At 17.9% G+C, this 27328-nt stretch overlaps 7 protein-coding genes across 8 annotated transcripts; 3 read left to right on the top strand and 4 right to left on the bottom strand.

Moving 5' to 3' along the window:
• Positions 1 to 426: 426 nt before the first annotated feature.
• Positions 427 to 5733, bottom strand: PGSY75_0811300 (CCR4-associated factor 1; the record flags this gene model as incomplete). Its single annotated transcript, XM_018785240.1, has 1 exon — positions 427 to 5733. One exon carries the CDS (start codon positions 5731 to 5733, stop codon positions 427 to 429), a length of 5307 nt encoding a protein of 1768 aa, XP_018642207.1.
• A 3373-nt stretch (positions 5734 to 9106) lies between these two features.
• PGSY75_0811200 (conserved protein, unknown function) lies at positions 9107 to 12611 on the bottom strand (the record flags this gene model as incomplete). Its single annotated transcript, XM_018785239.1, has 2 exons — positions 9107 to 12216; positions 12347 to 12611. 2 exons carry the CDS (start codon positions 12609 to 12611, stop codon positions 9107 to 9109), a joined length of 3375 nt encoding a protein of 1124 aa, XP_018642206.1.
• Positions 12612 to 13797: 1186 nt separating this feature from the next.
• Positions 13798 to 15396, top strand: PGSY75_0811100 (putative mitochondrial carrier protein; the record flags this gene model as incomplete). Its single annotated transcript, XM_018785238.1, has 1 exon — positions 13798 to 15396. The coding sequence occupies one exon, from the start codon at positions 13798 to 13800 to the stop codon at positions 15394 to 15396; it is 1599 nt and encodes a 532-aa protein (XP_018642205.1).
• Positions 15397 to 15957: 561 nt separating this feature from the next.
• PGSY75_0811000 (putative cullin-1) lies at positions 15958 to 18570 on the bottom strand (the record flags this gene model as incomplete). The annotated part of the gene is made up of 2 exons (XM_018785237.1): positions 15958 to 16044; positions 16189 to 18570. The coding sequence occupies 2 exons, from the start codon at positions 18568 to 18570 to the stop codon at positions 15958 to 15960; spliced, it is 2469 nt and encodes an 822-aa protein (XP_018642204.1).
• Positions 18571 to 20455: 1885 nt separating this feature from the next.
• Positions 20456 to 21633, top strand: PGSY75_0810900 (hypothetical protein; the record flags this gene model as incomplete). Of its 2 annotated transcripts, none has more annotated exons than XM_018785235.1 (2): positions 20456 to 20788; positions 20950 to 21633. In XM_018785235.1, the coding sequence occupies 2 exons, from the start codon at positions 20456 to 20458 to the stop codon at positions 21631 to 21633; spliced, it is 1017 nt and encodes a 338-aa protein (XP_018642202.1). The 2 variants fall into 2 exon arrangements, with proteins under 2 accessions (XP_018642202.1, XP_018642203.1); XM_018785236.1 differs by having other exon boundaries at positions 20954 to 20986.
• A 527-nt stretch (positions 21634 to 22160) lies between these two features.
• PGSY75_0810800 (dihydropteroate synthetase) lies at positions 22161 to 24537 on the bottom strand (the record flags this gene model as incomplete). Its single annotated transcript, XM_018785234.1, has 3 exons — positions 22161 to 22276; positions 22396 to 24246; positions 24402 to 24537. 3 exons carry the CDS (start codon positions 24535 to 24537, stop codon positions 22161 to 22163), a joined length of 2103 nt encoding a protein of 700 aa, XP_018642201.1.
• Positions 24538 to 24889: 352 nt separating this feature from the next.
• Positions 24890 to 26043, top strand: PGSY75_0810700 (hypothetical protein; the record flags this gene model as incomplete). Its single annotated transcript, XM_018785233.1, has 6 exons — positions 24890 to 24972; positions 25201 to 25286; positions 25405 to 25456; positions 25618 to 25649; positions 25782 to 25902; positions 25989 to 26043. 6 exons carry the CDS (start codon positions 24890 to 24892, stop codon positions 26041 to 26043), a joined length of 429 nt encoding a protein of 142 aa, XP_018642200.1.
• Positions 26044 to 27328: the final 1285 nt, after the last annotated feature.

Below are 27328 nucleotides of genomic sequence, written 5' to 3'. Positions count from 1 at the left end.
ACAAAATTATATACATAAAAAAAAATATAAAAAAAAAAAAAAAAAAAAAAATATAAACAATTAAAAAAAAAAAAAAAAAAAAAAAAAAAAAAAAAAAAAAAAAAATAAAAAAATATAAAAAAAAAAAATTTAAAAAAAAAAAAAAATTTCTAAGAAAAATTGCATGAATATTATTAAAAAAAAAAAAAAAGAGAAAAAAAAAACAAATTTTCTTCATTTGATGCCAAATGGGTATAAATTAATAAAAATATTGTGGGTCTATCATAACTGTCAATAGATATATTTTTTTTTTTTTTTTTTGGGGTATATGCAATTTTTTTTCTTTTTTTATTTAAATAAATAAATATATATATAATATATATATATATATATTATGTGTTAGTTCTTTTTTTTTTTTTTTTTTTTTTTTTTTTTTTTTGCTCCTTTCTAATTATCATAAAAATATTTATGGTCCTTAGTTTTGTAGTCATAATTTGGATATCCGAAATTATTATCAACTGTTTCCAATAGGGCTCCTGGATATTTTTCTGTTGGTAGATTTTTATCCTTAAAGTTTAGATTCATTTCTTCCTTTTTTTCTTTAAACATTGTACTATTATTATTAATATTATTATTCTTGTCCGAATTTTGTTTAGTAACTATTTTATCTGTAGCAAAATGTTCAGGTATAAATGAACTGTAATAATGCTGAGTATTATTCATATTATTTTCATTGGTATTAAAATAGTAACTAGTACTATTAATATTACTATAATTCATATTAATTTTGTTAAATGAATTTTCATTATTAAGATAGAAATTATTTAGGTTTAAATTTAAGTTATTTATTAAGCTTTGATTAAATACATTTAAATTTGTTTTGCTATTTTTTTTATTCATAAAATTATTATTTGGTGTATTATTTGTATTATTATTTATGTTCATATTTTCATTTAATGCATTATAATTACTCATATTATTGCTAAATAAAGAATTGGATATATTATTATGTACTTTATTTATATTAATAATATTGAAATTATTAATTTGTTTATGTAACATATCATTATTACAACTGTTCATATTTTTTTTATTCATTATCATATTGGAATTGCTGTTTAGTTCATTATTTCTTTCGGTATTATGAACATTTGGATTCATATAATTATTCAAATTTTTAATATTCATTAAGTTTTCATTACCCACTAATATATCAGCATTATTAGGATTATTGATTTTATTCATATCATGAATAATAATTCCTTCATTTTCCGTCATATTACTATTATTGGAGAAATTGTTTTTTAATATTAATTGATGTGAACTATTTTTTTCAAATCCTCTATACAATTTTATATTATCTGTTTTGTAATAATTAGAATTATTATTATTGTAGGAATTATTATTATATGATATATTTTTATCCATAATATCATTTGAATTCTCTTCATTTAACATATGGGATATATTTGATGCGTGTAATTCTTTTTGTTCTACTTCTTGTTGATCCTCTTTTATAAAATTTGTGTAGTTCTTATTACAATGATTTCTTTGATTAATTATATTATTAAAACTGTTTACATCTTCGACATTAGAATTCACAAGGTTACTACTACCTATGAAATTATTTTTATCATTATTTTTGTTTCTTATATTCATGTTCACATGTTGCTTGGAAAATTTTGAATGATTACCCTCAGTTTTTATATTATTATTCTTATCATCTTTATCCTCTTCGTTATTATTATCTTTATGATTATTATTATTATCTTCATTGTCATTATTACTAAATATGGTTAAATTATCATTATTACTAACAATTGTACTATCATTATTACTAATCATGGTACTATCATTATTACTAATCATGGTACTATCATTATTATTTTTATTGCTATAATTGCTATTATTATTGTTGCTATAATTGTTATTATTATTGTTGCTATGATTATTATTATTATTGTTATTATTATTGTTATTATTATTATTGTTGTTGCTATTATTGTTATTATTATTGTTACTATTATTATTGTTGTTACTATTATTATTATTGTTACCATTATTATTATTATTATTATTATTATTGTTATTATTGTTATTATTGTTATTATTATTGTTGTTATTATTGTTGTTATTATTGTTGTTATTATTCATATTATTCTCCTTATAATCAGGTTCGTTTAAATTATCACCCGATGTTTTCTTATTAGAGTCATTATTATTCTTACTTTTATTTTTATTGTTCTTATTATTACCCTTATTTGAGTTTTTATTATTGCTAACACTTTTTCCATTAGTATTCCTATTGTTATTGTTATTGTTATTATTGTCATTTGCTTTGTAACCTACTTTATTATCTTCATCATTAGCATCTTTATCTTTTCCTTCATTATATTTATTACTATTATTTGTATTATGTACTGATCCATTAATCCAATTTCCATCTATGGAAGTATTACCTTTATTATGACTAGCTACATTAATTTTATTATCACTGTTTATAATGCTTGGACTTGAATGATTTATACCCTTACCTGAATTATTCCCATGATCATTAATATTAGTACCACTATTCATATTATTATTATTATCAAGACTATTACCACTTATATATGGTGTCGAATTCGTTACATTTATATTGTTCTGATTCAAATTTGAAGGTACTTTTAATTCTGTGTTTAAAACAGTATTAGTAACTCCTTTATTAATATTTGACATAGATATATTGACATTTTTCATATATGTTGTACTATTATTTTTCATCAAATCATTATTACTATTCATCATATTATTTAAATTGTTTACATTTGAATTAGATGAATTATTCAAATTTAACATGACATTTTTATTCATATTATTATTACTATTATTATTGTTGTTGTTATTTATTTTTTCATCCTTATAATTTTCATCTCTCTTGATATTCATATTTTGTACTAACATATTTAAGTTCTCAATACCAACATGATCTCCCATATTATTTAATTCATTTTTATTTGTTGATAGATCACTTATAAATGATTCACTTTTTATATTTCTCTTGACATTCAAATTGTTGGTATCATTAATATTTGGATTATTCATAGGATGCACACTAGTACTATTAATATTAAAATTATTATTGTTTATGTTTGAATTATTATTCGATATTGTATTTTTAAAATTAATATGATGAGATGTACCACTACTACTAGTAGTAATAATATTATTATTATTATTATTTAATTTTCCAAGAAGATTTTTATTATTTGCAAATGAATTTTTATTACTATTTGAATTATCTATACTTCTTTTATCTATATCACAATACTCTTCACCAGTAATTGACTTACTTTCATTTATATTTGGAGATAATGGATTAACATAATTAAGGTTTGATGAATATTTACCAAAATTGTTATATTTATTTTGAATTGAATAATAATTATTTGTATTCATATTATTATTTCCTCCGGGGGTTGTTGTTGATGGATTGTTTCCATGAGTATAAGCCGTATTGTAATTAACGCTATTTAAAAATGCATTACTGCTACTATTATTAGTGTTAATACTATTATAATTGAAATTATTATAATTTATATTTGCGTTATACATATTATTATTTATCATATTTCCAATCAAAGGACCATTATTTGTTGAATATATATTTTTATTTAAACCTATCATATTTTCATCACAACTACTTATATTACTTATGCTACCACTCTTTAGATGATTTAATTCATTCATACTATTCATATTGTTCAAGTTTATATTCGATGTGCTACCACCCAAACTTCTCATATCCCCATATAAATTATTCATGTTCAAATTAGTGCTTAATCCATTGATACTCATACTGTTGTTCATTATACCCATACCATTCATATTCATATTCATACCATTATTATTATTGTTATTATTCATATTATTGTTTGTATGCCCATTATTATTCATTCCCCCCAAAATTAAAGAACCGTTTATACTGTTATTTATACTATTGTTTAAATTGGCGTTGTTTAAATTCATTAAGCCATTATTTGCATTAGACAAACTGGGACTCATTATACCATTATTTGCACTTAAAGTCGGTGATAAATTATTACCATTTGTTAGACCACCTAAATTCATCATATTTTCATTGGCAATATTATTTAAATCATTATTTAAATTACCTGTTATATTTCTAGGTAAATCATTATATATAGGTCCCATCATTTTTGATGTATCCAAGCTGTTTTTCATTCCACTATTCGGATATGATACCATAAAACTTCTACTCGAACTACTTAAATTATTATTATTGTTGTGGTTGTTGTTACTAATTGGATCGGTGTTTTTACTATTCATATATGAATTGGTATTTAACGATAATCTCAAATTTTTATTACCTGTATTATTTAATATTTGTGATGGGTGTGGAAGATGAGGTGGATGTGGTGGTGATGAAAGAGAAGAAGATGGAGAAGGTGGTGAGTTATTTACAAATTTATTAAGAACATAATTATTCACTGTGTCACTACTATATATAGCATTCGTTAAATAATTATTAGTACCATGTATATTATTGATATTTGAATTAATGTTATTATAGCTATTTTGATTATTATCTGCATACATATGAAACATTACATCATTTTTATTATGTAATTTTGGAACTTCTTTGTTAAAACCAGTTGGATGATATTCTTTTGCATCAATATAATTACTCATTGGATTATTATTTGGAGCATTCATAAGCATATTATTATTATTGTGACTATGATGACTATTACTACTATTATTATTATTATTATTATTATTATTGTTACTATTATTATTATTATTATTATTATTATTATTATTGTCGCTATTGTTGTTGTTATTATTGTTATTATTATTTTTGTTATTATTGTTACTATTTTTTATATAATTGTGATTATTATAACTACTGTGATGGTTGTGATATCTATTATTATTATTATGATCATCTAATTTAGGGTTATAATTTTTTATTGTTGAACCTAATCCATATATAATACCTGAATATTTTTTATCATCAATTTTGTTATCAAAATACATTTCCATCAATTTAAAAAATGTTTTACAAGTAACTAATGAATCTGAACCCGCTTGATGTTGTCTTCCTATTCTTTTAACACTTAAGATTTCACTAATTTTTTGTAAAGAGAAAGTTCTACTTAACTGTTTGATATTTAAATTTAATAATAAATATTTGATGTCATATAATGATGGAAAAAAATCGTTTAATAATTCAAAAAATGCTGCTTCATTATGAGGTAATGCTGAACATGTCAATATTTTTAATAAATAAGCAAAATCATAACAACCATGAAATGATATCCATTTTACATCTTCATTCATAACTAAACCAGATGACATAATAACTTCTCCAAAATGTAATAATTCTATACCTAATGATTGATGTTTTTCAAAATTGATTCCACTTAATTTTAAAAAATCTATAGAATTTTGTGCATACATATCACTATCTAAATCAAACTTAAAATTAAATTGCCATGTCGAAACATTCGGCATTTCACCTTTTCCATTGGAAAAGGTTACACCTAACTGAATTACTTTTAATAAATCTACATTACATTTTATGGTCTGATAATTATAATCTAAGACATTTCCCGTGGGCCTTGCTACTATACCTGGAAATTCTGTATCAATTGCAACATAAGGATGTTTTTCAACAATATCTCGTATTCTTTCAAACTCCTCTTCTAAATTATTTGCCCACACGTCAACTATTTTCGTTCTATCATCCATGTATGATATGTTATTACTTTTTTATACATTTAATTTTACAAAGTGTTTTAGGACTTTTCTTCTCCCTCATTTGCATATTAAATATACAAATATATATATGTGTGTATATATATATAAATATATATATATTTTTTAACTTACATATGATATATTTTCTTGTTCTTGCTTCTTATTATTTTATTTATTATATAATATGTTTTTTTTTCTTTTTCCTTAATTATTTATATATTTGTTAGCTTGATTATTTGACTGTTTATTATATTTTTCTTTCGTGCTTCTTCTTTTTTTTTTTTTTTTTTTTTTGAATTTTATGATATATATTTTAATATAAATAAATGAATAAATAAATAAATATATATATATATATATATATATATATATTCAGATATATACAAAAAAAAAAAAAAAATAAATAATTACATGTGACTTGTTAATTATTATATATATATATATATATTTTAAAAGAAACCAAATCACAATTGAATATTTAAAATATAATTTCCCTTTTTAAATTGAACATCTAAAACCAGGATAAGTATTAAATGTTCTCAAAAATAAATAGGAAACAGCAAATAAACACCCATCTGTAAATTTTCAAATTCTCTAAAAAATAGCGAAAAAAAATATATATATATATATATATTATATATATATAATATTACAAAATATAATTTATTAAATGTATATATATTTCATAAAACTTAAAAATAAATATAGTAAATATTTAACACTATATTCTTTTAATAATTGAAATAGTTACACATATTATAAATAAATAAATATATATATAATGTACTTTACAAAAATATAAATATATATATATATACATAAATAAATAAATAAATATATATATATATATATATATATATATAATATAATAACACAATAACGCACACTTTTAATATTTTATATTATTTCAACACATGAAAATTTTTATAAATTTTTATTTTTCATACCTATAAATATCCTTTTGTATATGCAAAAATATAATATATATGTAAAAATTCTTATGACAAATATATGTATAATTATTATATTCATAAAAAAAAAAAAAAAAAAAAAAAAAAAACTTAACACAAAAATTTTAAGTTTCTTTTTTTTATTTTTTACGTTTTTATGTTATTTTTTATATTTTCAAAAAAAACAATCTTTTTTTTTTTTTTTTTCCTTTTTTGTGTTTTTTTTTATTATTTTCTTAATTAATATTATTACCTATAAAATTGAAATTAAAAAAGAAAAAGAATTATATATATTATATATATATATATATGTATATAATATATTAAGTCATGAATAAATTAATATTATCCCCATATGTATTATATAAACTTTGTGACAAATTTACTTTTTTTTTATATTATAGTGGTCATATAATAATACAAAAAAAATATACACAAATTAATATAAAAATAAGGGGTAATTAAAATATGTAGTATATTCAATTTTTATATATATTATAAACATTTTCGTATATGCTTTATTATATACATATATTTGTTTTTTTCTTTTTTTCTTTTATTTTTACATATCCTTACTTCCATAAACATTTATACAAAAAATCATATATATATCTTTCTTTAATAATTTCTATTTTTCTGAATTATTTACTTTTTTTGGTTTTTTTTTCTGATTTTCATATGCAAGAAAATTAATATAAATATATCATATAATAAATATATAACTTTAAAATATATATAATATATATATATAAATACAATCCTTTTTTTTTTTGTTTTTTTAAATTAAGATATTTTTTTGTTTTTTTTTTTATATTTTTTACAATAAATATTTTTTTTTTTTTTTTTTTTTTTTTTTTTAAGATTTTTTTATAATAATAAGATTTATTTATTATATATAAAAATTTAATAAAAAAAAAAAAAAATAAAATATATTTATCTTGTTCATATTATTTATATATAATTTATAATATGAATATTATATATATATATATTATATATGTAATTATTTTATTATGTATATATATATATATATATAATATATATATATGAATATTTATTTATTTTTTTTTTTTTTCCTATTTTGTATGCATATATCAAATGAGAAAATAAAAAAAGTATATTTATTATAACATACATGAATATTTAAAAATAAAATATTATATAATATAATTATAATTATGTATATATATTATATTTATTGTATTATAGTATTGTATTATATATATATTATATTATATAATATATATTATATATATGATATATTATATATTTTTTAATAGGAAGGCACATTATTCATTATTAATTTATCATATATGCGTTGATATATGTAATATGTATGTTTTTTCTTTATTTTTAATTTTTTCTTTTATCTAAAAAAAAAAAAATAAAATAAATAAATAAAAAAGAGCACATTTCTTTATTTTCAATAATTTCTCCTAAAAAAAAAAAAAAAAAAAGAAGAAATTTATTTTATTTATTAAAAAATAAGAATAACAATAATTCTATATAAAATAATATTTATAAAACAACATATAAATTAATATGTTATAATATATATAATATAATATTCTTTTATTATATGTTTTTTTTTATATTTGTATCTTTCTTAAATATAAATTATATATATATATATTAATGATATAAAAATTATCTATTTTTAAAAAGTTATATAAAATATAATTGTGATTACATATATTTATTTATTATGTATTTATAGAATAAAATAATAATAAAAAAAAAAAAAATTATTTTCTTAAGGTAAAAATGTTTTATTTATATACTATTTGGAATAATATATAATAGTTATAGATATAACTTTTCAAGATATTTCATTTATTAAAAAAAGCATCTTTAAGATACAAATAATATGTTTTGTTGTAATATAAATAATATTTATTTTTTCTTTGTAATATCATCTTAATGAATATAAAAATATAAGAATTTTCTCTCTAAAAGGTTAAATATATAAAATTATGATTTTTTTTCCCTTTTGTATCTTTATTTTTGTTCATGAGTCTTTAATAAAGGTTACCTTATGATATTTATTTTATTTTATTTTATTTTATTATTTTTTTTTTTTTTTTTTCCCATATCTTTTATGAAAGAATAACGAAAAACCTTTTTTTTTAAATAAAAAAAAATTAAAGTTTAAACTGAAATGCTTATTTGTTATTTTATATTTTTATCACATAAAATGAACAAAAAATTAAAAAGGAATAAGAAGAAAAAAAAAAAAAAAAAAATGAGTATATATAAAAATGAATAAATAAATAAATAAATAGTAGGTATATGTTGAAATGATATAAGGAAGCATCCATATATATATATATATATATATATATATATATGTAACATATTGTACATATGTATTATGCATTTTTATTTTATTTATGTAATTTCAAGAATCCTTCTGTTTATTCCCATTTGGCATACAACTTCTTGTTTATTCTCTTATTATATGAAATATAGGTACCAATAAATACCAGTAGAATTAAGAACAATAATAATAATAAGCTAAATTTTTCAATAGTATCAAAAGACCCATTGGGTTGATAAGAAGTAAAATATAAATTATTACCCCATGAGAATATAAGAGTAGTTGATTCTAATAGACTTTCGTTTGATATGAATCCTCTTGAATTATATAATATATCTGTATGTGTTATGAATGTATTTAAATTTTTATATATATTATTATTTTTATCATTATTAATAGGTAAATATGTTATTTTATTAGTATCTAATAATAGTAATAAATGTTTATTTGTTATTCCTCTTTTTGTTTCTGTAAAATTAAATGATTTAACATTATTATCTATAATATAATTCTTTTCATTAATTACAATATTTTCTTCATCAAATAAATTGACAACTTTTTGTTTTTTAGATGTTATTAGATTAAAAAAACCAGGATCTGGTTTATCTAATAAGATTTCAATAATATGGAAAACATTTTTATGTATATTTTTATGATAATAATTTAATATAATTTTATTTTCATTTATTATTAAATGGAATGGTGGATTTACATACTTATCTAAAATTCTTGAGAATAATAATTTACCAGTAACACCATCAATTATATATAATGTATATATTTTATTGGTTTTGTTTTTTGAACTAGTAATATAAGATACTATATTATCATTAATATATTTATAACAAATAGATGCGTCTTTATTTATTTTAATTGGAAAAAACATATCTTTTTTTGTTATTGATTTAGAATATAATTCGACATTTTCATTATTTAAATTGATTGAATATGTTTTTATTAAATCCACATTTTCTGTTCCTTTGTTCTTAGAAATAATTAATCGATATCCTTGTATAAAATTATCTGTTTTATTAATTTGATAAAAATATAGTTCTTCATCATTAATATTTAAATCAGGTGAATTATTTAATGTATGCATTACTTTTGTATTTAATGAATCATCAATTGCTATTAAAGAAAAAGTATTCTTAAGAATATAATAATTTTTAATATAAAAGGATTCTACTTTTTTTTGGTATATAATATCTCCATTTAAAATATCAAAAATTAATATATGTGAATCTTTTTTATTATTAGGATTATTATTTTTTAATATTGTAATTACGGTATCTTTAGAAAAACCTTTAAATAAATCAATTACACTATTGTCATTTAAAATAATATTTGTATTATGTATATTTGAATACGATGATGAAGAAGAATTGTTTTTTCCTTTCATTTTGTTATTATTAATAATATTCGATGTATTAAATATTAATTTTTTTGCATTATCTATCTCAGACCAATTATTTTGATTTGTAATTATAGGAAATCGATATATATTTTTATTATCAAACATATTATCATTTTTTATATATTCATTTGTGTCAATTTTATATAATATTAATCCAGTATACAAATGAATAGCATATATGAAATTATTATATGTAGATACAAGTATAATAGAACTACCCGCATATTTACTACTTAAATCTTCTGCATATTTATCAAATGAATTCTTTACTAAAGAATTCATAAATTCATATATACTTTTATCTTTCATATATTCATCATTTGAAATTTTATTTGATTTATCTTTTTCATTATTTAATTTCTTTTTATTAATTATAAATAAATCACTTTTATCTTTTTTAAGCATACATATATTTAACAATTTCATTTTATCTTCCTTTGATAAATGAAAGGGAAAAAATGGTAATAATGAATTGTCTTGTTTTTTTTTTTTTAATTCTTGTACATATGGACTATTAAATAAATTTAATTTATCTTTAATATAACCTTCTATTTCTTTAGTTATATGAAATTGAGGAGTATATAAAACTCTTGATGTATTATTAAGCTTTTTTAAATGGTGGAAATTATAAAAATATAATTGTTCAATATAAATTAATGATTCTTCTCTGGTAAAATAAACATTATTGTTTTTATATACACTTAATGTTAAATCATTATATATACTAAAAAAATAATTCACGTTTTCTTCTTTATTATATATACCAATTAAAAGTTCTGGATTATAATATATATTATTACTTTTTTTTAATTCTTGCAATAATATATTTTTTTTATCATTATTAACTTGTTTAATTAATATATTGTTATTACTATCTTCACCAATAATCATCACCTTTTCATTTTCTTTATTTAGATAGTATCCAATGACTTGATTTTTCTTATTTTTTTTTTCTATGAAATTCATTTTTTTATTATCATAATTATATATTAATACATTATCTTCTTTGCCTATGCATATATATTTTCCAATATGACAATTTTCTAAATAATCATTTATAATAAATTTTTTTTTAATATTATTAACCTTTTGTGTCTTTGACTTCTTCATTTTGTCTTTAATAGATATATAATTATAAAAATATTCATTTTCATCATTTAATAATTCTATCCAATATAAGTAATCATAATCATATATAATAACTACATTATTGTTATATATACTACCATAATAAGAATTATTATTATTACTATCAGTAGTAGTAGTACTACTACTACTATTAGTACTATTAGTATTCTTGTTTGTTAAATTTAATTGTTTTATTTTTTTAATTTTGTTCATTTTTTTTGTCAAAATGTTGAGAGATCCTATATAGGAATTCTTATTTGCATCTACATAGAATAGGTTTATTATTTTATCATCTTTCACATTTATTATTTTTATATATATTAGATTCAATTTTAATTCTTTAAAACTAATAGATATTATTGAATTATCATTTATATTACCTATATCAATTTTATCTTTTAAAAGAATATATATATTCTGTCCTTTTATTATAAAGTCGTTAATAATTTCGTTGTTATTATATTCAAAAGAACTTAACAAATAAAAATTGTTAATATCATATACATTTATATAATTATACATATCTTCATCTTCTCCTATATTATCTTCACTCAGGTCATTACCATAATTATTTTTATAAATTAATGCAGCAGCATATTTATCGTCTCCATAAAGTTTTTTAACACTCTCATATTCTCTATGATATTTCGCATGTTCCAATTTACCTAATAAATTAAAAATTAAAAAAAAAAAATTAGGCACACAGAAAGATTATGCAAAAAAAAATATATATATATATATATATTTATTTATTTATTTATTTAAATATGTCACATAATTTATAGTTTTACATACCTGTTTTATAATTTAATAATCCTACAACGCCATCATAACTCGAAAGAAGAATTAAATTATCTAATTTATTTGGTATAGGTATAATATTATTCACGTGACCTATTAAATAAGTATTATTTGAATAAGATGCATAGGTTCCATAACATATCTTTATAAAAGATAATATACCATATATAAAAGCATGAAACAACAATTTGTAATTATTCATTTTCTTCTTTTTTTTTTTTTTTTTTTTTTTTTTTTTTCTTTTATCAATAATGTTCATGCAATATATTATTTGGCTTTAACGTTTCATGTTCATAATAAAAAAAAATAACATTAAAAAATAAGAACATGAAATAATTTATAACAAAAATGAATATTAAATAAATTAATAAATATATATATATATATATATATATATATATATATATATATATTAGAAATATAACAAATATTTAATAAATAACATAAACATATATATACGAAACATAATATTTTACTTTTTAATTAAATAAAATGATATAACATATATGTAATAAAAATATAACTTTATTATAATGATATACTTGTTAACTATACGAATAAATAATACATCATATATAATATATATAACTTATATTATATATATATATATATATATATATATAATATATGTATAAACCTGTAAAATATTCAAGATATTATAAAAATATTAATATATATTTTTTTCTGTTTTTCTATATATAAATCTGTAGCTCAATCTTAAGAATATTTCAAAAAAGAAATAAATAAAATATGAAGTCACACAAATATATAAATAGTAAGCATATTTTTGGTTTGAATATGTATGTGCACAATATGAATCCGTAAGAAAGGGAGAAAAAAAAAATATATATAAAAAAATAAATAATAATAATTAAAATAAAAGAATAATGTGAAATATATAAAATTTTCTTTTTATTAAAATATTATCCTTTTTTGCGTACCATTTCGTAATTTGTTATCATCTTTTAACATATTTATATGTATTAATATCTTGTATAATATTTTAATTTATTAATTATATCATATTTGCAATATATTTTATTTTATATATTATTATTATTTATTATTTTTTTTTTTCATGTGAAGAGAATTATCATTTTGTACTAAAATAAAAAAAAAATGTTTCATTTATTTCTATTTGCAATTTTATGAGTAATTTTATTAATATGCTTATAAAATAAAATATTGGAATTTTCCCACCGTTTTTTTCTTTCTTTCTTTTTTTTTTTTTTTTTTTTAAAGTTATTTATGTATATTTTGAGAATAAATTAATTACACAGGGAATTATATATATATATATATATATATATTTATTTATTTATTTATTCATCTATCTTTAAAGGTACAATTAATATGAACTCCATAAAATATAGTTATACAAATATATATATGTATATAATTTAATTTTTTTTTTAAAAAATGAAAGTGTAAATGAACAATATAATATGGACATAAAAAATGAAGGTAATAATATTGTAAAGAATTTAATGAGTTATTTTAACATAGGTCAAAAAAATGATGAGAACAAATTTCCAAATTATAATATTGAAGAAAATGATGATACAAAAATTGTAAAGACAAGAACGTTAAATTTTATAATATCTTCTGCTGTTGTTTTATGTGCATTACATCCACTGGATACAATAAGGACACGTAAACAAATATATCGAGTTTATAAAAATTCATATCCATATTATTATAATAACAAATATAGTTTATTATATATACTGAAAAAAGAAAAATTTGAAAGCATATATCGTGGATTGTTAGCTAGTTTAATTACTACAGGAGTATCTCAAGGTACCTTTCGATTTATTTATGACACCTTAAATTATTATATAATTCAAAATTTTAATAATAATAACAATAAAATAAGGAATGAAATAAATAATATAGGAAACGAAAAATATATTATATACAATAATATTAATCAAAATAATAATAGTAATAAAAATGATAATAATATAAATATGAATTATTATATCCTAACCAGTAGTATAAGTTCAATTATAAGTGTTCTTTTTCTTCATCCCATATGGCTTATTAAGACCAAGATAGAATGCACAATAAATTTAAATTATAAATTTATAAATTATAAAAGTAGAATATTAAGCAAACACTATAAAAGCTTTTGTCCAAGAAATAAAATATTTAATTATAAAATGATATATAATATAATATCACTATTTATTATAAATCCAAAAAATAAAATATATGGTAACTATAAAAAAGTAAGATATATTAATAATAATTTGATGAAGATATATAAAAATAATTTTATATATAACAAACATATTAAATCATTTTATAAATACAATCATCTTTCTTACATAAAAGGAAATAAAATATATTTAAATAAAACGTTACAAAAAAAAATGATACATAATTATTTATTATATAAATATTATGCATTGTCTAATTTTGAACGAAAACATTTAACAAAGAAATATTTATCAACACTTCGAAAAAAATTTCTTAAGAAACATATATTATATTCAAAAAGACCTTTATCAGGAAATGAAATATTACATATATTCAAAAGAGAAGAAAATAAAAATAATGTAAGTGCTGTTTATAAATATAAAAATTATTTTCATTTTGTTTATAGTATATATAAAAAGGAGAGGCTATTTTCTTTTTATAAAGGATTTTTAGCATCCTTATTATTAACACCACATGTAGCTTTACAATTTTATACATATGAATATTTAACACATTTTTTTAGTTCACAATATATAAATAATATCTTACAAAATAAAAATATACATTTTTCATCAGATGTCTTAAATAAATTCTTACCTTTTCTATATGGAGCCTTATCCAAATATATTGCAATTATTTTTACATATCCATTATATACCATTAAAATGAGACAACAGGTTCAAATGAAAAATTATGGATTTTATAAAGTGCTACTTAATATATTTAAATGTGAAGGTATCAGATCATATTACACTGGTATTAATATGCACTTATTAAGAAACTGTTTACAAAATGGTATACTCTTTTTTATTTTTGAATATTTGAATAATGCAAAAATTTGACGTATTACATATATATATATATATATATATAATAAATATTTATATTTTAACAAACATCTTATATATTAAAATATTTAGATATTTACATTTTTTTTTGTTTTAATTTATTAGTATTATGTGTAAATAAATATATATATTTTATTTATTTTTAGATAGAATGTATATGATGCATATCATATTATTTTATCTTTCCTCATTTGCTTTTTTTTTTTTTTTTTTTTTTTCGTTTTTACCTTCAAAACATATTTATTTAAAATTATATAGTTATAATATAAAAATAATATATATATATATGTATATCCTTTTAAACATATAAAAATAAAAAAATATGTACATATTGATAATCTTTTTGGATAGTTATGGGAAACAAAATGAAAAAAAAAAATAAAATAAAATAAAATACTTAAAAAATTAAAGACGCCTTTGCGTCTTATTTGTTCATATTTCCCTTGTGCTCAATATAGACGGTATTAACATAAAATAAATTAACAAAAGAATACACACATATTATTAATTTTCTATTTCCTTACAAACTTATAAAATTATTTTTTTTAAATATTATCATGGTATGTAGACATAAATTTGGCTATTCTCTTCCTTTTGAATATATTCCCTCTCAACCAGTAGATCGATTTTTTTTTCAATAACCTGAAAAGTGAGGCATGCCAAAAAAAATTAAATAATATATGTATACATAAATATATATATATATATATATATATATACCCAATCTAGGGAAGATTAACTATTAAGTGTTATTATTTTATTATATTATTATTTACATATACTTACTTGGTTTGTTGGAGAAAAGATTGATAGGGATTTTTTGACATAATCAAATATTTGGTCATAGAAAAGTTTCTTGTGCATTTTCATTACCCTTACAATAGCAGCTTCAATTGCCATAGTTCGGTCTTCTTTTGTCTTTTCATGTTCCTTTGATAATAATGCGGTAGTTTTTTTTATGTAGACATTTTTGTTTGGGTAGGAGAAATTCTTGTTTATATAAAGATTAGATTTACTCCAATCAAGAATTTGATCATCTGATGTAATCAGTTTAAAATGATAAAAGGATGTATACATATGATCAGTAAATGATTTAAGATCTATTTGTAATTCATTTTTAACAATATCATAATTAATATATTTATATTTATTGAATAATAATAATATTTGAGCATTAACAAAATTACAATATAAATTATAAAGTGTATTATTAAATTCATAATGTAGAATAACTTCACTTAATTCATATATCCATTCGAGTTTTCTATTTTTATTTTCTGATTTATAATATTCTTCAAATACTTGAATATATTTATTAAATGGTTCATTTAATTGTATGTGTATTTTTTCTAATGTAGGCCAGTAACCTTTATTTAATATTTTGACGGAAAAAAAATCTTTAACATTATCATAATTAGAAAAATGATGTTTATATTTATTATTATTATTATTATTTACAATTTGGTTGTTATTGAATACATTTTTCATATGATCATAAAATTTATTATTCATATTTGTATTATTTATTAGATCTTGTATCATACCTCCTAATTTGGATGTATATTGTGAACCACATAAATAATATAACTGTTCAATAAATTTCTTTTCAATATTTAATGAAATATAAATATTATTAATTAATCTATTAGCCAAATATACTCTATAATATTCAAAAAATGTTTCTTTATTACTAGTATAATTGAATATTTCTACAATTTCTGACATTTTTTTCATTAAGAATTTTGTTTCTTCATCATTTTTTTCTTCATTATTCATAAGTATTTGTTGTTTTTCATGTACATTATTTTCATTATTAAGATCTCGTTTTAATATATTATCAGCATATATTACTAACAATTTAACAGTACTAAAATATTCATCTTCATGTTCGACAAAACTTTCAAAATAATCTTTTAAGCATTCGTTAAAATTTGGGTCTATATTTTTATTGGATATATTAAAAAAGGATAGTTTGAAAATATTATCATAATGGCTATGTAATTTAATTAGTTGTTCAATATAATCACATAATATAATATCATCCTTCTGTTGAGTCTTAATAATATTGTTATTATTGTCTTCGTTGTTGAGGTCTTCTATATAGTTGTCATTATCCTCCATACTATTATCGTCAATATTTTGTATATTATTTACATTTTTTGTCATGTGCATTTTTCTCGATAGCTGCACATATTTGTCTTTTAATTCATTTCCCTCCATTTTGATATATTCTCCTATAATTTTTTTTAATCCTGTAAGAGCTTCTGGAAAATAAGAAAATAATATATATGTTCTTCTTAATGAACTTAGATTATTATTTTTTAATAAATGAAATATATTATTTTTATTATCTAAGAGTGTATTTAATTTTTCATATATTAATATTTTAACAATAATATTAGTAACTTTTTCACATGTATCATCATTTAAATTTAAGGATTTATTTTTTTCATATTCTTTTTCAATAGCATTTTCAATAGATATAATATAATCATCAAATGGATAATCATTTATCCATTCTTCTGCTTTTTTTTTATAAAAATTATTTACATTTTCAACAATTTTCTTTTCTATATCATGTTCATACATTTTTTCATTACTTTCTTTATCTAATTCTTTATATAATTCTACAATATTACAAAATAATTCTTTCTGATCAATTTCTTCTTGTAATCTTAAATTATTATAAATTTCATAAATAATATTTTTTATATCTTCTCTTAATTCATTAAATAATGTTATTTTGAAAATATTTTTTGTATAAGCACTCAGACATAACGAACTATTATATTCTACATAATAACGATCTAAGTATCTTAAAAATTTATTCATCCATTTTGTATAAAAAGAATATTTAAACCAAGCATCAATCAATATTTTAGTTTTATTATATTCATCACTATTTTTTAATAATGGTTTTATTTTATCTATAGTATACATTGATAAACTCTCTCCATATTTTCTATAAACTTCTTTAGAATAACAAAACGGATTTTTCTTAGCACACATATTATATACTACTGTATACAGTCTTGTATATTCTGTAGCACTAAATAAATTTTTGTTTTTCTCAATATGCTCATTCTCTAAATACTTCTCTATTTTCTCAATAGCCTCTTCCCTTATTATTTTCCATCCACTTTCAAAGGTTACATTTACAATGTCCATTGTGTATCACCCTTTCATGTAAAATTAGGATGAAAAGCTAAAGATAATTTTTTTTTTTTTAATTATATAATTTGTGTATATGTAAATTTATATGTATAATTATATGTATATTTAAATATTATATATATATATATATATATATATTTATTTATTTATTTATTTATTTGTTTACTTATCATATAAATATTAAAATATATTAAAATAATATAAGGACGAAATGTTTGAAATTATCATTTAATATTATAAAAAATATTACAGAATATTTTTAATTATCATTATGAATTATTATAAAAACTTAAGGTTGATTATTGTGTATACGTTTAAAATACAATTTATAATATTCAGGTTTCCTTTTTTTTTTTTTTTTTTTTTTTTTTTTCTTTTATTAGTTCCAATTGTTCGATATATGCACACAGTTTAATTATTTTTCCAAAAACGAAAATATATTATATATATATATTATTACAACAAGAAAGGGAAATATTATTCATATATATTTCTTTATCAACGAATTATTTAAAATATTTTTAAAAAGGTATTCATATATAATATATATATATATATATATATATATTTGGAAGGGTTAATAGGTTATCATATGAAATGGCTTTTTTTATATATATTACCTAAATGAAGACATACAAAAAGAAAATAAAAATTAAGAAATACAATCTTTTTCTTTCTTTCTTTTCTTTTTATTTCTTTTTTCATTTTTCTTTTATTTTTATTTTCTCTCTATGAATTTTTGAAATATAACAGTTTATATATAAGATAAAATATGCAAAAAATATAAAAATAATTGGTAGTTAATGAATAATAATTTATATTATTTATATCATAATGTTATTATAGGACATTTCATTTTTGGAAAATATATAAAAGAGAACAGTAAAAATAATATAAAATAAAATAAAACATAACATTAAAAAATATATCTTCTAATATTTTCAATCTTATTGGTGCACCAGTTGGAATTCAATTATGTCCATATACTTAATTGTATTTCAACATAATATTTAATATAAATTTTTGATTACTTATTTCTTCCAGTAGTTAATTGTCATGTAATTTTTTTTTTTTTTTCTTACAAAAACGTATTTTATATTAATATGAAATATATATATATATTTTTTTTTATATTCTTGATATTCTACATGTTTACAATATTGAAAATGTTTTCTTAGGGTATGCTATATATGTACATCTTTATTTTTTAATTTAGAATATATAAAAAAACATAAATGAACATTTAAGGTTGCAACATTTGAAAAGTCATATGAATAAGTCTAAATATTATAATGATAAAATATATTTTCATATACTCATAATTTAAAATATATATATATATATATATATTTGTATTTTATTATATGTATTTATTTAATATATTTTTATTCTGTTATTTTATTTTATTTTAAAGTATAAAAAAATTATGTTTACATATACGTGCACATGAATGTATATATTCTAATGATTGCACACTGGTTGTTAAAAGGATAAATTTATTTTTTATAGGTATATATGTATATGTATATATATATATATATATATATATATATATATTGTATAACAACTATAAATTTTATATAGAAATATAACACTTTTCCATATTTACATGTATATATATATATATAGGAAAAAAAAAGTGAACAAATAAGAAAAAAAAAAATTGTTGTGTTTATTATTATTTGATTAAATGATGTTAGTGTATATAATATTTTATTATATACTTAATATATGATACATATTATGTATATATTTATATTTAATTATTTATCCATTGTATTCATAATTATATAATAAAAAAATGCAATATTGTAAGTCCATTTTTTTACACAGTTTATTTTTATTTTTTTTAATTTAATTTTTGGAAAACGACAAAAAAATGTCAGAAACTTCAGCTTGTCCACTTAATGATTTTTTTGATATAGATGAAGAAAATAATTTAGATGAAATAAAAAAAGAAGAAAAAGACGTTTTTAGTGGAAACTTTTTATCTTATATATATAATCAATTTGAATTTTGTTGTATAAATTTTTTTGACGAATTAAAAAAAAAAGATAAAAGAAAAAATATAACATTAAAAAAAAATTATTCAGATGGTTATAGTAAAGATGAAAATGGTAAATATTTTTATAATGTCTTCGATAAAATTCTTAAAAAAGATGTAGATACAAATAAGGAGGTTTCCCTTCGCTCAATCTATTTTAACCCACACGTAAAACCAAATAAATCAAATTATATAAATATAAATATATATATATATATATATGTTATGTATGTTATTACACATTTGTAATTTTATTTTTTATTTTATTTATTATTTATTATTTATTTGTTATTTATTTATTTTTTTTTTTTCCATCCCCTTTTTTGAAGGCAGACTGGTGTGAATGCGCATACGAATTTAACATAGAACTAAACCAACAAGAAGCCGAATTTTGTATTTTCAATTTCTTCTTAAAAATGTACAGATATGAAGAAAGAAATAAAGACTTACTACTTACCATACTTTTGGAATGTTTATATTCGAAGAAAGACATGAAAAAGGCATTTCATATACAAAAAGAAAATTTAAAATTTTTAAAAGAAATAAAAAATATAGAGACAAGCAATTTTAAAGAATCTTTAAATGAATTAATAAATATTATTGAGAATACAAATTTTATACAATTTAATAAGAATGAAAAAAAAGATATGCAAAAATATTATTTCAAATTATATATCATGATAAAAATTAAATATCCATACGGTATATATATATTTAATTGTGATGATGTATATGATATAGTTGTAATTGATTGTAATACCTTTATGCAAAATAAACCAAAAATAATGAGTTTTCTTTCTCTTCGAAAATTTATTTCATTTCTTAACAATATATATTCTATTAATATAAATGAGGAAAATATACATGATTCATTTCCTATTATTGTCTATGAATCTAAAGAATGTTATCATTTATCACATAGTCATTTACCTCTTAATTTGTCAGTATGTAAACCGAAGGAAAAAAAAAAGAATTCCGTAGGAAATGAAAATGAAAATATAAATAAGGACTGATCAGACTGACATGAAAATGGATAAGAAAATATAAAAAGGGATCTTATCCAATATATATATATATGTATATGTATGTATAAACATTTATTTATTAATTCATATATATTCATTTATTCATTTCATATTTACATTCAATATACATTGGACGCTTTCCTTTTTATGAATATATTTTTGGTACATTTCATTTTAACAATTAATAATTTTTAAATATTCAAAATAAGTTATGGAAAAAAAAATTTTAAATAAATATATCTTATATTATAATTACAAAAATATTTAATGAAATCAATATTAAGTTATTATAATAATTACGGACGAAAAATGTATGTTTCTTTATATACATGTGTATAAAAAAATGTATTTTTATTTGGTAATAGTCCACCTTTGACAATTTAATAAAATCACTAAATCGTTAGATTACTGGACATATAATGAGCATGCAAAATAGGGAAAATAACAACAAATATATGTAAATAAACATATATATATATATATTTACTCACATGTTTGTACTTTCTTTTTGTACATTAAACTTGGTGTATTTTTGTTAAAACATCTAAAACCGATTTTGTTTCTAAAACATCATGAACTCTTATTAGATCTACCTTTTTATAATAGCTGTAGGAAGCAATTGCTAATCCACCTGAAAAAAAAAATAGTTACACATACATTAATATATATTATATATAACATATATAGAATCGTTACTTTTATAGAACCAAATTAATTTTTATTTTATTATTTTATTTTGTTTAAACATACCACATATATTTTTTTGATATAAAAGTTGATCCTTGTCTTTCCTCATGTAATTCATCTTAAACATCCAATTATTTGATTTGTCCAGAATATTTTTATTTCCATTTTGTTCATCATTTGATTTTTGTTGTGTATTTATTAAAGCATTTTGATCACTCATGCAATGAGCAATAAATCTTTTTCTTGAATATCCAATAAAAAGTGGATAATCATCATATACATGTATATCTTGTAAGAGTTTAATAGATTGTTCATGTTTCTTCGCAAATCCTAAACCAATATCAAAAAGTATCCTATAACGAGGTATTCCATTCAATACAAGGAAATTTAATCTTTGTTCTAAGTAATTTTTTATATCATAAACTAGATTATCATAATCTGTTAATTTATCCATTGTATGTGGATTTCCTCTTTTATGCATTAGAACTACACTATAGAATTTGTTTTTTTTTTTTAATAATTTTATAATTTCTGGATTATTAGTACAAGCACTAATATCATTTAATATATCAACTAAATTATTATCAACACATTCTTTAAATATATTATAGTTAATTGTATCAATACTTATAATTGGTTTCGCATCACATTTATCAATATTATCTTCTATATTGTTCCATTCTTTTTGAAATAATTGTAATACAGGTATTACTAAATCTCTTTCACTAATTTTAGGATTAGGTACAACAAAAGGAGCAGATGATTCTCCCCCTATATCAATAACACTAGCACCTTCATTTATCATTTCAAACATTCTTTGAACAGCACGTTTAGGTTCAACAAATATTCCTCCATCTGAAAAAGAATCATAATTAACATTTAATATTCCAACAATATGAGTTTTTTCTTTTAAATAAGATATTCTATCTTTTAATACATATATTCTTTTATTATTTTCTTTAATATTTATATTATATTCTTCTTTCATCTTATCCACATAGTTGTTATATAAACATCTGATCGTATCATTTAAAACATTATGCTTAAATTCTGGTATCATATCGTTTAAGCATAAAAGTATGCTATATCTGTGTGTTGTATACATATGAGGAATGGATAAAAATTCAATCTTATCTACCATATTGTTTATTATTTCTAGTGGATCTCTAAAAGAATTTATATGATTTTTATTATTTACATAATTATTGTTCATCTGGTCAACATAATTATTATTATTATTATCTTCATTATTGTTAGTATTAGAATTTATATCTTCATCCATATTTACCTTAGACATATTATCATTTTCATTTTTTATATGTCTTTCTAAATGTATATATTTCGAAAGTATTTTATAAATCATATTTTTTTCTAATTTTAAGTTTTTCATAAATATTGTAAAATCATTAAAAAATAGAATATCTATATCTATTATACGATTTTCAAATTTTTCTTTTTCTTTTACATTTTCTCTTTTCATTAATTCTTCAATATATTTTATAATTACCAACATACTAAGAGGATCATTTACAAAACTTTTAACTACAACTGTTAAATTATAAAAATAGCTAGTATAATATTTATCTTTATATTGGTTTAAATTATTTTTCATTATTTCATCATTTTTTACTATCATATTATTACATTCTAATAAATAATTTTCTACATTTACTTCCTTTAGAATACTATTATGAACTTTTCCATTTTTCAAAAATGTTTCATATTCCATACATTTATCAATTAGTTCTTTATTCTCTTCATATTTAGATTCTTCCAAATTTTCTATCAATTCGTTTATATAATTAACATCATATATATGACAGTCCTTGTTTATTTTTTCACAACTTTCCTTTTTATCTAACACAACGTATTCTGGAACGGTTTCATACAAGTAGGACGTATTAATAATTTTTCCTACAAAGTGAAAAATATAAATATAGTATCAAAGAGTGAAACATATAAAAGTATTTATATACACAAATATATATATATATATATATATATATATATATATATGTTTATATATTTCTTTCTTTGTTTGTTTATTTTATTTTTTCTTTTTTATTTACCTAAATATTTTTCAATAAGGTGCAGAGCAGTTTCTAGAATCAACACGGAGTTTTTTCTATCATTTGTTCCTAAGTTTAATACTGCAATATTAGTTTTATTTTCATCAGAATGTATTAGTTCTTGTATATTTTCCATATTATATATATTTGGATATAAAAAAACAAATAAATAAGTAAAATATATATTAGATTTCTTTAAGCAAAATTTATTTTTATTAATATTAAATAATTTTATTATATATATATATATATATATATATATTTTTAATTACTGATTAAAACATTTAACAAATATATTTAGAAATATTTGTTAAATTAGATGAATGTGTTTTTTGTTATTTTTGATATATTTTTTTTTGTGTAAGATTTTAATATTATAAGTATTTTTTTCTTTTTTTTTATAAATAAAATATAAGTATATTAATCCATTGAGAGAATTATATAATCATATATAATATTTTTTTTTTTGTTAATACCTTTTTGTAAATATGAAGGATATAATTTATGATTGGTATAATACATTATGTTGTTATAAGACCATACATAAAATTAATAATTTCGTAAAAGCCAAGTAATAATTAGAAAATTTCAATAAACAAACAAAAGAAAAAAAAAAATATATTAAAAATAAAATAAAATAAAATAAAACATACAATATAAAACAAATGAGATATGAATATAAATAAATACATATATATATTATAAATATATAAATATATATATTGTTATATTTCCTTTATTATTAGTTTTTCTTTCTTTTTTATATCATACTTAAAAATATTATTTTTTTTTTTATTAGTAGAGAGATATTAAATTCTCAGGAAAAAGAAATTGTGTATGAAAATAAGTATGTATCTCATACGATAGCTATTCTAGTTGCTCTTGGTATTATTAATATATATATATATATATATATGTATGTAATATATTTATAATTATAAATAATAATATGTGTATACGCTTTTGCTTAATATATTCTTTTATTTTTTAATTTTAATTATAGGAATTCAAACAGTTTTTCATAATATGAAGAGACTGAACATTTTTCGTTTTAGGTTATTACTATAAATTAAAAAAAAAAAAAAAAAAAAAATTATAAATATATAAATATATATATATATACATTCATCTATGTGTTGTCTTTCAAAATATTATTTTAATATTATTTGTTCAAAATATATATATATATATATATATATAAACATATTTTTTTTAGACCATATCTTCCAATATCTTTTGGAATACTAAGTAATTAAAAAAAAATGAAATAAATGCCTCCCAAAAAAATACACACCCCAATATATATATATATATATATATATGTTGTAATAAAAAGAAGAAAAATATTTAATTACAAAATATATTTTTTTTGCTTTTCAGCATCTTCTTCATTTTTATATGTGCATAATCTATATATGAGTCGTAAAACTATTAATAAATTAATTCACCTATATTTAATGTCTACAAACGAAAAGGGTTTATGCAATAAAATCGATCAAATGTAATATAAACAAAATAAATATATAAATGTGTATCTATGTATATATATATATATATATGTCAATATTTTTCTTTTTTTCTTTGTAGATATAAAACAGAAGAACCTAGCGATTATTCATATTTAACAAGAAATATTTCATGATAAACATTTTGTATTTCTTCTATTCATGTTAACTAATTACATTTTTTAATAAAAATATGTCCATTTTATTTCTTTTCTCATACGTTCCTTTAATTAATTTTCAAAGGAAGAAATAAAAAATTTAATATAAAGTTTGAATATTTTACAACAAAAAAAAAAATAGAAAAAAAGAAATAAATAATGCAAAGATGAAAAAAAAAAGAGAGAGAGAAATATAGAATAAAAGATGTGCAAATAAAAATAAAACAAATATATTTAACTTTTAATTTTATTTGGAATTATTTTCTATATATATATATATATATTTATTTATTTATATATAGGTATGAATTATGTGTTTATTATATACTACGAAGTATAAATATATAATGTATACATCATTATCTAAAATATAATATTTTAAAATTTATACATTTATTAATATAAAAGTTTTAAATAATAATACAATTTATGTTTTAATTATTTTTGATATGTAGATTAGTTTTTTTTTTTCCTTTTTTTTTTGCATATTTTTTTTTTATTTTTTTTTACTCTTGTAAATAATATTTTAATTATATATATATATATGTATAAGTAACATATACATAGATGTACATATATAAAAAATGATTAACATTTTTGTACAAATAGTTTTGTTAAGTAATATTTTGAAATATAAAAATATATAACTTAAAAACAATTATTTATTATTAACACATGTAAATGTATATTTATGAAACACATACATATATATATATATATATATATATATATATATACATATATTCATAAATTCATTATTATTATTTATACATATATAAAAAAAATATACCCAAAATAAAAAGGATCATTTTTTTCAAAGGATTATAATTCAAGCATATAAAAAAAAAATTATAGGTACATAATAAATTAAGATGTTCAAATATATAATGAAATATATAATATATATATTGTAAAAATAAGTAATGATATAATTAATAGTAAAATAAAACATTGTGTTTTGTTATTTTTTTTTATTATCATAAGGATAGAATGTATATATAATGTGCATTATATATATATGTAAATGTTTGTGCTTCTTCTTTTTTTTTTTTTTTTTTAATTTTTTAATTTTTTTTTTTTTTTTTTTTTTTTTTTTTTTTTTTTTTTTTTATTTTTTTTTTTTTTAATTTTTTTTATATTTTTAAAAAAAAATTTTTATTTTTTTTTTTTATTTTTTTATTTTTTAAAAAAAATAAAAAAAAAAAAAAAAAAAAAAAAGAATTATATTAAAAAAAAAATTAAAAATAATATTAATATTAATATT

This window comes from Plasmodium gaboni, chromosome 8, assembly GCF_001602025.1.
Source record: "Plasmodium gaboni strain SY75 chromosome 8, whole genome shotgun sequence".
Classification (NCBI taxonomy): Eukaryota; Apicomplexa; class Aconoidasida; order Haemosporida; family Plasmodiidae; genus Plasmodium; species Plasmodium gaboni.
The sequence above is the reverse complement of the archived record's forward strand: the minus strand, read 5'-3'. Positions and strand labels throughout refer to the sequence as shown.